The 13317-nt window shown below is 40.4% G+C and overlaps 1 protein-coding gene across 1 annotated transcript; it reads left to right on the top strand.

Annotated features, from left to right (window-relative positions):
* Positions 1–8158: 8158 nt before the first annotated feature.
* Positions 8159–12255, top strand: LOC135698567 (uncharacterized). The gene is made up of 2 exons (XM_065218612.1): positions 8159–8422; positions 8485–12255. Exons 1-2 carry the CDS (start codon positions 8275–8277, stop codon positions 9246–9248), a joined length of 912 nt encoding a protein of 303 aa, XP_065074684.1. The 5' UTR covers positions 8159–8274; the 3' UTR covers positions 9249–12255.
* Positions 12256–13317: the final 1062 nt, after the last annotated feature.

The following is a 13317-nucleotide window of genomic DNA, read 5'->3' as shown; positions in this document are numbered from 1 at the left end:
CCCTCGAGTCCCTTTGAATCTCGAAGGGGGTTACGGACCTTCGTGTCTGCTATTCAACATCGCGTTAGAAGGTGTCATCAGGAGAGCTGGGATAGACACGAGTGGCACGATCTCCAGGAAGTCCATCCAGCTTCTTGGCTTTGCCGATGATTTTGACATCATGGCATGGATCTTTGAGACGATGGTTGAAACGTACATCAGACTGAAGACTGAAGCTAGGTGGATTAGCCTTTTCATTAGACGCATCAAAGACAAAATACATTAAAGGAAGAGTGTTAGCACCCACCCCGAGTTAAGATTGACGGTGACGAAATCGAGGTGGTCAATGAACTCGTGTATTTTGGCTCACTGGTAACCCTCGAAAATGATACCAGCAGAGAAATTCAAAGACGCATTATGGCAAGGAAACGTGCCTACTTTGGACTCCGGAGGACGCTCCGGTTGAATAAAATTCGCCGCCACACGACTGTTTACAAGACGCTGATTAGACCGGTGGTCCTCTACGGCCACGAGACCTGGACTTTGCTCGTGGAGGACCAACGCGCCCTTGGTTTTTTCGAATGGAAGGTGTTGCATACCATCTACGGTGGAGTGCAGATGGATGATGGAACGTGGAGGAGGCGAATGAACCATGAATTACACCAGCTGCTGGGAGAACCATCCATCGTCCACATTGCAAAAATTTGGGGACTACGGTGGGCTTGGAACGTCGTAAGTCGTAATGCCGCACGACGACCCAGTGAAAATGGTTCTAGAAAGCGACCCAACAAGAACAAGAAGAAGAGGCGCGCAGCGGGCAAGGTGGATCGACCAAGTAGAAGGCAAACTGCGGACCCTTCGCAGACTACGAGGCTGGCGAACTGTGGCCATGGATCGAGTAGAGTGGAGACGACTTCTTCGGACAGCAGAGGACAACAAGGCCTTAGCCTGATTGGTAAGTAAGTAAGTATTTTATAAACATTTTAAGAATTTCATTTCTTCTGGTTGCTGCAATGTTGCCCAAGATTGGTCATATCAACTCGGCGAAGGGAAGCCGTTCACATCCGCCATTATCCATTTTTTACGATCGTCATAGCTGCAGCTACACGAGGGCACTCGCAGAGCTTGTGCTGTAGCGTTTCAATGGTCACCATGCAGTACGGACAATTCGAGTCGTTTGCACGGCCGATAATGTTCATTAGTCTGCGGTGTTCCGTCTTTTCGTTGACTAACATGTAGAGATCGCTGCGTTGACACGACGATAATCCTCTGGACGAAATATTTGTCCAGATTTTTTTTTTCAATTTTGACCTGGTTGGTTCAGTTCCACCATAGAGGTAACTCTAAGACCACTGGGTCCCGAAGAAAATCATTATTAGTTTTGGCTCACTCAGTACCAGAACAACGGTCCCAAGCAGTCCCAAGCTATTTCACTCACCCCTGCATGTTCTGCATGAATCCACACACCCCTGATGTTATCTGTCAAACTTTCATAGCGAATCAAAACAAACATAGTGTAGTAATAGAATTTCAACTAGAATAGGGTACGTTAATCGTTTGCTTGGGACCAATAGGCTACTAAAGTGGTGAGCCAATTTAAAATCGTTAGTTTCGTATTGATTGTTGGTTCCACCCTTGGCAGTTCGGTTTGCTCAAGATAAAGGCATAATTTGATCGCTGGTTGGGTTTTATTGGATGTTGGTTGGAAGCAAAGGAGTCTGCTGAGAAAGGAGTTTGAAGCAAGGAAGATCGGCAGGAGGAGGAATATTTTGGAAGAGAAGGGAACGATAATAGCATAGAGGTAACTCTAAGACTAGAAGGTCCCGAAGAAACGTGCTCAACTTTTTGGCTCAGCTCTGGTACTCTCTTCGGTCCCAAGCTAATCGACTCACCCCTCGAAACATAGGAAAATCCACAAACCCCTCATTTTATCTGTCAAACTTTCATAGCGAATCAAAACAAACATTGTGTAGTAGTAGAATTTCGACTAGAATGGGGTACGTTAATCGATTTGCTTGGGACCAATAGGCTAGTCAAGTAGTGAGCCAATTTAAAATCGTTAGTTTCGTATTGATTGTTGATAATAGTGAATCGAATCGATCTCCCTATTATCGGTTGATGAGATTGGTGGCGGTTGATGTGAAGCGCTTTACATTTGATCGCCGACAATTGTAGTTTTAATCCGAGGGGGACGACTCTATCTACGATGCAAAAAAGATTGTGTTTTGCTGTGGCTAGCTGCACGCACGCTGGGTAGATAAAAAGAAGATTGATGACGATTCTGGAGATTTCCTGCAAAAAGATGATGACCAATGCAAGTAGATGTGAAAAATGAAAGAAGATTTTTCGGAGATTGATTCGCTAGTGTGAGATTTTTTGAGCATCTAAACTTGAGATTTAGATGTGTCGCCCCCCTCGTTTTAATCCGCCTTTCTCTCTGGTACGCGTCAACTGCTGCATTGGAATTCGTGCGGGCGGCTCACGAAACAAGAAAGTCCCCATCGTTGCTGTCAGTTTCGCCGTGTGAACACACTGTGATGGAATTACATACGAAGGATACCATACCTTCGCTGTAATGAAGGCGTTTGATAAAATCACCTTCTGTTGCAGGGTAAGGGAGCGCATGTTATGTAACCATATAACTTGCGCTATTCTGGCTACTAAAGCAGTTTTGCTTCACCATCAGCCGCACTGAGTTGGTGAAAATAACACCATAACCTTCCAAAATCTAGGCAAACAATATCAACGTTCTGGCTTGCCTGTCTTGAAGACCCACTGTAATCGCCTAACAAAAACCATCCAAGCCAGGATGGTGGACCTCAAAAATCAGAACTTTGCTAACAGGATCCGCTCTCTCCCAGATTGTGCAAAGCCCTTTTGGAAACTAACCAAAATCCTTAAAAATAACCCAAGACCCATTCCACCGCTGACCCCACTGGATAGTCGTGGCGACCCAGTGGTTCATCTGATAACTCCAAAAGAGAAGGCTGCCGCGATAGGTCACCACTTCGTCAGCTCCCATAATCTCGGACAAAACATCGTCAGCTGAGGTTGCTGAAAACGCAACCAACCTCCATCAGATTCCTAATATTTTTACCGAGGAATCCGAGATTACGGCTGACGAATTGTTGGCCTATTTCAAATCATCCAAAAACATGAAGGCCCCAGGCACAAACGAAGTGACAGAGGACTAACTGGCGAAGAAATCAATTAAAATAATGTGGTTCGCTGTAATAGAATTTTCTTAGAAGCTTGTGCCATCATCCACCAGATGGGATAGTATTTTTGTTTTGGTTTTGCACAAAGTTGATTTCGTGTACAATGATTCTTTGACAGTGTGCAAAGAGTGCGTATCATTTTGTCATTTTTTTATGCATTTCAGTTTTGAGTAGAGTGAAAGAGATAGAACCAAAACATTCTAGTACATTTGGTGAAAATGCTAGTTCAATCCAGTAGTAGTGTTGCCATGTGGTACAATCCAGTAGTAGTGGTGTTGCCATGTGGTACACTGAAAAATTGCAATAGCAGGTTAGTCACCAAAGTTTTCGAACCGCTCCGTCTGTCACTTCGTTTGTGCCCCAGGTTTCGACAACATTCTGAATCTGGAACTCAAAGACTTGAGTTCCACATTCTACAACCATCTGGCACTGATTTTTAATCTGTGCCTCCGACTTGGCTACTTCCCCCTCGTGTTGGAAGTCAACTAAAGTCATACCCATCCGGAAACCTGGGATCCGTCCTCTCCTTCAAGTTATTGACCAGCCAGCATTCTCTCAGGGTTATCAAAACTGTTCGAAAGAGCAGTCTATCACCGGCTCCTACCATGTACCGAAGAACGAGGAACAGTTTGGTTTTCGGAAAGGTCGTTCGACTGTCCACCAGCTGACTCGAGTAACCAACATTCTCAGACGGAACAAGTCTGTTTCGAAAACATCTGCCACGGCGATTTTGGATGTTAAAAAAGCATTCGCCAATGTCTGGCATGATGGCATTCATCCATCGTCTAGGTACAAGGGTAGGGTCATCGGAGCTCTGACTGCCAAACTTCAGAGAGGCCTGGACGTCCTGTTTGAATATTTCAACAGCTGGAAGATCCGTATCAACGCGGCAAAAACCCAGGTCATCATCTTTCTACACTCTAAATCTCCCAGACTTGTTCCGTCGGTGAATAATAAGATCTGCTAAAACGGCTCAGTGGTGGAATGGTCCAAAGAGGTCGTGTACCTCGGGCTAACACTATAGACAGCAAGCTTCTTTTCAGGGAGCACGTTGACAAAACCAAAACCAAGCGCAACATCTTGATAAGATCGTTGTATCCACTCATCAACAGGAGGTCTACCCTGTCCCTGAAAAATAAGCTTGCTGTCTACAAACAAATCATCCTTCCCGTAATGGAATACGGGATGCCAATATGGGAGAGTTGCGCCAAATGCCATCACCTCAAACTCCAAAGGATCCAGAACAAGATCCTTAGGATGATCCTAAATAGTCCCCAGCGAACTAGAAATTTTGATATCCCCCTTCAAACATTAGAAGAACGGAGAGTTTTTATCCTGGAAAGGTTCAGATACACCGGTCTGACATCAACTAGTCAGATCATACGTGATCTAGCACGTTAGGTTAAGTTATACTCGTAGTTAGGTAGGATATCATTTTTTTTTTCAATTCAAACATAACACATAACAGAAAAAAAAGGTGTTGAATAGGGTTCTTTAATTTTGAAAAATGTATCGTTTTTTATACATCATCTCAAAGAGCTTCGTTTTCGGAGCACAGCGATATTTTTTTTGGAACCCACACATTTTCATCTCGATTTTTAAATCAAGATTTAAAGCAAAATAATAACTTCACTGTTTGACACTAAACTAACAAACTGACAGCTCGCTCCCGTACAAAGTGACACCGAGGGGCGCTAATAAGGTGATTTTTGCAAATGTAATCGTACTTATTTAAAATAGTTCCAGTGTACCAAAATTGATGAAATTTTGGGTTTGGGATCCATTTTTAATGCAGATTACGAATATGCATTTACCTCAATACCCTTAAAGAACCCAATTATACCCAAACAATCGATTGGTCATTCCGCTTGTTGTGTAATATTACCATAGAGGTAACTCAAAGACCAGAAGGTCCCGAAGAAACGAACTTAACTTTTTAGCTCAGCTCTGGTACTATCTTCGGTCCCAAGCTAATCGATGCACCCCTCGAAACATGGGAAAATCTACGAATTCCTCATTTTATCTGTCAAACTTTCATGGCGAATCAAAACAAACATAGTGTAGTAGTGGAATTTATACTAGAATGGGGTGCGTTAATCGATTTGCTTGGGACCAATAGGCTAGTCAAGTAGTGATCACTCTCGAGCCAATTTAGTTTCCAACCGATGTGGCTAGTGTGCATACAACATACACAGAAATTCAAAACAACCCAAAATTAAGTTCTTTTCACTCATCTCCCATGTTCCGTCACGCAGAAAAAAACATAGTGCAATCAAACAAATTATGTTTCATGTTAAACAAAATTTTGAATAGAATATGGATCAATAAAATTGATAGATTAATTCAACAACAAAATTGAGTTGGGATAATACCATAGAGGTAACTCTAAGACCACTGGGTCCCGAAGAAAATCATTATTATTTTTGGCTCACTCAGTACCAGAACAACGGTCCCAAGCAGTCCCAAGCTATTTCACTCACCCCTGCATGTTCTGCATGAATCCACACACCCCTGATGTTATCTGTCAAACTTTCATAGCGAATCAAAACAAACATAGTGTAGTAATAGAATTTCAACTAGAATAGGGTACGTTAATCGTTTGCTTGGGACCAATAGGCTACTAAAGTGGTGAGCCAATTTAAAATCGTTAGTTTCGTATTGATTGTTGATAATACCATAGAGGTAACTCTAAGACTAGAAGGTCCCGAAATAATGTGCTCAACTTTTTGGCTCAGCTCTGGTACTCTCTTCGGTCCCAAGCTAATCGATTCACCCCTCGAAACATAGGAAAAACCAATAACCCCTCATTTTATCTGTCAAACTTTCATAGTGAATCAAAACAAACATTGCGTAGTACTAGAATTTCGACTAGAATGGGATACGTAAATCGTTTGCTTGGGACCAATAGGCTAGTCAAGTAGTGAGCCAATTTAAAGTCGTTAGTTTCGTATTGATTGTTGATAATACTACTAATTTTATTGAATTGAACATCGGCTTTTATTGATTTAAAAAAAATGTTTGCTTGAATCAAATTGAAGCATCATTTAAAGTAATTGTCGTTTTTGTTGCATTGAAATGTTATTTTTGTTGTTTCAAAACCAAATTTATTTAAATTCCCAGGTCAGATTAGCTGTCATTATAAAAAATAAACCCACATTTTTCAATTATGGTTTTAATTAAGTTACTAACTAAGCCACTGTTTGTTTGTTAATTTATTGTGCCTGAACGGGTGGAAGAACGCTTTTCCCTTGTGCGCCTTTCTGTACACCTTAATAAAGATAAATCAATTCTGTACACCATGGTGTAGATTCTAATGTTATTGTTGGTGATAATTTCGAGGGTAATTTTGACAATTGTTGTGCTGCTGGTAGCGATTCTACTGTAGATGCCGATGTTGACGCATTTCAGTGGTGCAGAGGAGGAGTTCCTGTAATGATAGAATATTAGAAAATGCCTAGGAAAATGATCATTTTACTTTTTTGCTTTTTTATTAACAATGTTATGATGTCGATACAGACTGACACTGCACTACACACACATAAATATTTTTAAACAATTGTGTTGGTTTGATTTAAATGGGCTTCTTTATTGATTTGAAACTTCATTATGAACTGAAACAAATAGAAATTTCGTATTAAATAATAACAAAATATTTTATTGGTTTACGCCTCAGTGTTTTTTCTACGAGTACGATAAGCCAAATTTGGGTAAACCGGCTCAAAGTAGTTTGCATTTAAGCACGGCAAAAAAAATTACCCATCGCTAAGTTATTTTCAATTTTTTCTACCCAAAATTAAGTTCAATTAACTCAAATTTGGGTATATCGCATATTACTCAATTTTGGCTTCTCGTACGGAACTAGACGGTTGAGTCGAATCTTTCGTTCTATTTTTGACAACAATAGCGAGAGGAAATGAAACGGGCAGAGGTCAAATAACTCAAATTTGAGTTTAAAAAACCCAAGCGGTGGGTAGTTTTGTTTTTCTGTGTACGCTTGACGATTTTTTTTTATTTGAAGAATTTTCTTCTAAGAGTTATGTCTGTTTGTCTATGCTTCAACGGTTTCCCGGCGGTCTATCGGTGATGGGATTGCACACAATACGGTTAGGATGTTTGAAGAATTTTCTTCTAAGAGTTATGTCTGTTTGTCTATGCTTCAACGGTTTCCCGGCGGTCTACACGGTGTTTCGCGAAAACCCATTAATGGGTATAAAAATACCCATTTCCGCTAAAAGTGCCCCTCCTCATTTAATGGGTAAACTATGGTTTACTCATAAATGGGTAAATGGGTGGTCTGTCAATAAATGGGTGTTTTTTCACCCATTTTCTTATATTGTGTTTACCGTAAAATGGGTGAAAAAATACCCATTTTTACAAATGGAGGATGCAAGCGCTCGTTGATGTAAAAATGTTTTTAAAACATTGAAAATAAATGCAGGTGTTCCGCTCAAATTTTTCACGAAACATTATAATACAAATTATCCATTGTATTGACTTATCCGTAAGCCTCTCCAACGTTTTGGATTCTAATATTTTCCGGAGATCGTTTACTTTCGCCAAATATGCTGCGGACAGTAACTGTTTGGTTTGCATTCCCAATGAGCCGGTGACGGAAATGAGACGATAAAATTTCGAAGTGTTTTTTCACCCATTAATGGGTAAAAAATATACCCATTATTCAACCGTGAACTGATTCTTTAAATGGGTATTTTTTCACCCATTTTATGATTTCAAAATTCCCCCATTTTTTGACAGCTGCATACATGGTTTGAAAATGGGTATTTTTTTACCCATTAATGGGTTTTCATGAAACACCGTGTATCGGTGATGGGATTGCACACAATACGGTTAGGATTCTTAAATTGCACGCAAGCAAAATGCCAAAATATTGAATTGACATCGATTTTGTTTGTTTGCTTATCTCTGGATAGGTAATGGTCATAACAAATTTACACGGTGAAGCAAATTCATAATATTATTGGCTTTCATTACGCGCTCCTCGCTATAATCCACAACTTTATTTATCTGGTTTACAACGGTCTCATTGAGAAAACTCGTGCAGTTACTGCACTGTAAAATGCAAGACTTATCCGAATTCAATATAAGCTTTGTAAAATTAGTTGAGCAACAACCTTGTCTGTACGATAGTACCGTGGAGGATTACTACCGTGGATACGTCCAAGATAAAGCTTGGGAAACAATCGCGCAAACTATTGGAACCAATGGTAAGATTTGTGTGAAGCACTGCAATATATGTATATTTTACCCCAAATTGTTCTGCTTCTAGTGACTGTAAAAGAATGTAAAGCTAGATGGAGAAACTTACGTGGACGATTTACCAAACATTTGAAAAGCCATGCATCGTCCAATCCTGCCGAAAGCAGCAAACGTCCGTATTACCTGGCAGAGCATTTGTCATATCTATTACCCTTCACAAAACCCAAAAAATCGCAGGCGGAGAACGACGCTCCCTACCTTGAGGACAGCATATCTCGGTTCCTGGAAATAGATTCATCCATTTCCGATCAGATCATAGAGGGTGAGGAGCTTGAGCCAAATGAAGAAATCGAATTCAAGTATCAGTTCAGAGAACCCAGCGAAACAGATAAAAGCGAAAGATTTGACCATGGCTCAGGAAGTTCAAATAAACGTGATGCACCTGTACACTCCGATTCGCACCTAATGCACGAAAAGTATAGGCGATTAGATGGCAGCGGAGATTTTCCTTGTGAAGTAAAAAGATCACATCAAACACAGAACACGATAGATTACAGCGATAGTGATGTGTTGTTTCTGATGAGTCTGCTGCCAGATTTGAAACGCATGAATGACTATCAGAAAAGGAAGTATAAAATCGGAATACTTCGAATGGGGGGTGAAATCCTGAACGAGCATCCTGCAGCCCCATCGGCCAGTTCTTGTCAGAGGACAACTAGGCGTAACTCATCGTCATCATACATGTCGCCTGACTCCGGCGTATCAAGAACGCACCAAGGGCATGTTAGACCGTCAGGCAATGGAGAATCAAATGAAAATTCCACGTCCAATTGAGTAGAGGATAATCAGACATCATATTTAAATCACTAATCATGGTAAGCTCCAACTGGTATTATCCTCGGATTAAATCCCGATCAAGAATGTTCGGCTGCTTTGATGTCGACATTAGAGTTATTCAACGCGACTATAAGAAAATATTTTGCAGATCATACAAACAGGAACGGTATTAAAAGTTAATCAGAGTTGGTTGGAGCTTATACCGCCATAAGAACATGTTTATACACAATAAAAATTGGGGCCCTCTTGTTTATGTTGATACCGTACCTGGTAGCTCAAAAATTACTTAAGTTTTGGAACTAGTTTTTGAGATAAGTACAGTAGTACAGCTTTCGATATCAAAATACCGTAGAACCCCGTTAGTTTGAATAGCTAAAATAGCAACTAAACGACGCTCATTTAGAATTAGTTTAACTGGTAACCCTACACTGGTGCCCAATGACCTGTGTAGGGGTACCAGATCAGTGTTGGGAAAATATCAACAAATTCAAATCTCACCAATGCCCAGGATCACGCTTGATTTTCGTAGACAAAAATCAACAAGCATACAGTTGCGGTTGATTTTGCAAGCTGTGATATCGCAGCTCGGAATATCAAGCAAATTAAACTCATCAGCTGCAAATCTCAACAAACTGTGGTGAGATTGAGTTTAATGATTTTTGCTTTAAACCCGAACGCAACCGAAACTTCCATACAAACTAACGGCTGGCAGCAGCCACTTCGTGTCTGCCATCGGTGAAGATTAAAAAGAGATAGAAAACTATACTTTCTCTTTCTAAGAAAACGATGTGCAACAGAATGATTGTTGTGTCTAGTCAACTATCCGCTTGATTTTTGCACGTTGTGAATAGTCTTGCAATATCAAAGGAGCTTGTAAAATCAATATCAAGCATGATATTTTGTTCCGATATCACGCGTGATATTGAGAGCGGAAAAATATAATTTGATTGATGATTTTGCCAACACTGTACCAGATAAACAAATTATAAATCGATGCAATTGTCATTTAAGCTATTTAAACTAACGGGGTGCTACCACCGACAAACCGACATGAAACTTAAACATGATCGAGAATCCATAACGGCCGATTAAAATGTGCAGCGATCCCATCTGTCAAATCCATAGAAATGTTTTATCTAGCTAAAAATAATTTGATCGAAATAGATTAGACACGGAGCAACTCATAAATTTTGTACGCGTGTTCGTGGCTAGGATAAATATTTTCCGCGAACAGATGTCAGCACAAACGAAGTGACAGACGACTAGCTGACGAAGAAATCAATTAAAATAATGTGGTTCGCTGTAATAGAATTTTCTTAGAAGCTTGTGCCATCATCCACCAGATGGGATAGTATTTTTGTTTTAGTTTTGCACAAAGTTGATTTTGTGTACAATGATTCTTTGACAGTGTGCAAAGAGTGTATCATTTTGTCATTTTTTTATGCATTTCAGTTTTGAGTAGAGTGAAAGAGATAGAACCAAAACATTCTAGTACATTTGGTGAAAATGCTAGTTCAATCCAGTAGTAGTGTTGCCATGTAGTACAATCCAGTAGTAGTGGTGTCGCCATGTGGTACACTGAAAAATTGCAATAGCAGGTTAGTCACCAAAGTTTTCGAGCCGTCTGTCACTTCCTTTGTGGATGTCAGTTTTGTGCTTTGATCAGAAATTACTTTGTAATTTGTATGATCATTCATGTCGGTTTGTCGGTGGTTCTACGGTATAGGGGATCCCAACCAGCTTTCTTTGTGTACAGAAATCTGGCAAAGTGGCATCGCAGCGCACTACACAAAATTTTCAAATATCCTTGTCATTTTGAGAGCATGCATGTTAACATTCATGCGGTGAAAAGATCTGTAAAAATTGTAAGTTCCAACGCTGTTAACAATCGTTTATAGTTACAGCTACGTGCATTCACAACAATCTCATTATTTTGAATTTCATAAATAGGAATATAGGATCATGTAAAGTTACACCTTAAGGTACATTAATTATAAGAAAATATCAACTTTTTGTAACTTTTCGTGCAGCTCGGATTGAAAGACACTCGGTTACTTATCAAATTATATTATGTTTCTCAAATAAAATTAAGCAAAATTCATGGCGGTTATAAACACGGCGGTTATTATTAGTGCACCCCACACGACAAGTTTCATCAATATTTTCGTAGGGTCATCAATACAGGGTCGCTCCTCACTAAAATTGTTGTATCAGATGGAATATTCCGAGTCAAATCACAACTTTTCTGACAAAAGTTACCTATGAAGCCTGCTGCTGTAGTCAAACAGAAAGGGGAAATATTGAAACCTATACATATTGTTACCGGCGGGTAACATTGTTTTTATAAGGAACCAATGAACACGGGAAACAGATTATTTGTATTAGTGAATCAGTCAGGTTGAAACGGTTATTTTTAATGCGCTGGCTGGCGATATAGACGATAGGCTGAGCAAACGAACAGCTAAACTGATGGTGTATGCTAAACCAGTGGTGGGTGTCGATATCCACTGTACCTGGACGGAGTGAGAGCGGAAGTATGAGAAAGTGAAGAGTGATACAGCCAACGAAGAGCGAGTAGCGTGACGATGACGAAGGATCGGGAGTCGGGATTTAGCCTCCGAAGAAGATAATCGATCGCTGGGCCTCAAGCAATGCTAATTGGCCGCTGCCATCCGGCCGCCACCTTCTCGATCGTTTGTACCTGCCACGATCCCGCGTGTGCCGTCAGCAACACCGGCCACCATCACGATGGTGGGGCCTTCAGCGATTCTAACCGGCGACTTGCATCCGGCCATCCATCCACTGCCATCCGGCCGCCACCATTCGGCCGCCGCCACTGTCTGACCACAATCATCTAGCCACCGCTATCGGACCCCCGTATCACCATCAGCACCATGTGCACGGCTACTTCCGATGCCACCACCATTGGCATTATCTAGCTCATCGCTTGTCTCGGCTGTTTCGTCACCGCCACCTAGCGCCTCATCCAACAGTGTACCGGAGAAATTAAATAAAAGGTATTTAACCGTTGTCCACGAGTAATTTTGTAGGATTCCGTGTTCCGAAAACCCAACTTTTTTTTACGTAGGACTACGTTTGTGACTTTGTGAAAACCGAAAATGGAACATGTAACGAAATTATGAAAGATTTTAAACGTTAATAACTCAGCTGCTCCTGAACCAATTTCAATAATTTTATCACAAATCGATCAGAAATATTTCTACAGTAAAAAATTAAAAAGATTTTCAACAAGAAACTATTGAAAAAGTTGTAAATGTCAAGCAGTATCCTAAAGTGTCGAAATAACTAACAAATCCACTAATTACGTACATGCATATGCTGTTTCCCCAACACAGTCAATAAGGAATCGTTTCTAGACGAAACATGTCGATGTATCAATTCTGCTTCCCCAACACTGTCATGAGAGAGTCGTTAGTAAACGAAAAAAGTCGAAGTGGCATTCGCCTTCGATCTTCGGGCGTGTGCGAATAGGGAGGATGCAATTGCGTAACATTTTTCACACTCATCGCCATATTCAGAACCATACGCCCCCAACGACCACACAAAATGCTCTCCAGAATTGTAATCTTGTAATTAAACTTGGAAGCAGGGGTGCAAGTGATTTTGATCGATTCTCTTCATCGACTTTCTGTTTTGTTAATAACTCGACGGAAAACACATTCATTGATACGTTTGTTGTTCTGGATGATAGAAGAGCATAGCAGAAATAATGCAAAATAGGTGAAGCCATGGAACCTTATTCAAGGTGTCACTTCACGGTGAAGTGATTGCCGTGTAAATCAAATGGGAATCACTTCACCGAGAAGTGACATCGGTAATAAGGGTCATGGTCATCAAAAGAGGAAATCGATGAAGAGAATTGACTTTCACCTTTGATTCACATTAAATTACACTATTTTTTATGGATGTCCATTTATTCGGTTAACGATTAATCGTAAAGATTTTTTCCATCTATTCAGTTATTCGATCGCGCAATCGACATCCCTTCTTATTTCTACTCGTTTAATTTAGCGCAGTATAGAAAATAAATAAAAGTACTATGTAT

This window comes from Ochlerotatus camptorhynchus, unplaced genomic scaffold, assembly GCF_037179485.1.
Source record: "Ochlerotatus camptorhynchus isolate MF236.1 unplaced genomic scaffold, CSIRO-AGI_Acam_v1.1 ptg000090l, whole genome shotgun sequence".
NCBI lineage: Eukaryota > Metazoa > Arthropoda > Insecta > Diptera > Culicidae > Ochlerotatus > Ochlerotatus camptorhynchus.
Note: the sequence above shows the minus strand (reverse complement) of the source record. Positions and strands in the feature narration are given on the sequence as shown.

Coding starts and splice junctions, on each gene's coding strand:
- LOC135698567 (XM_065218612.1), top strand. CDS start 8,275: ATGCAAGACTTATCCGAATTCAATATAAGCTTTGTAAAATTAGTTGAG. Junction 8,423..8,484: donor GCAAACTATTGGAACCAATG/GTAAGATTTGTG, acceptor TTCTGCTTCTAG/TGACTGTAAAAGAATGTAAA.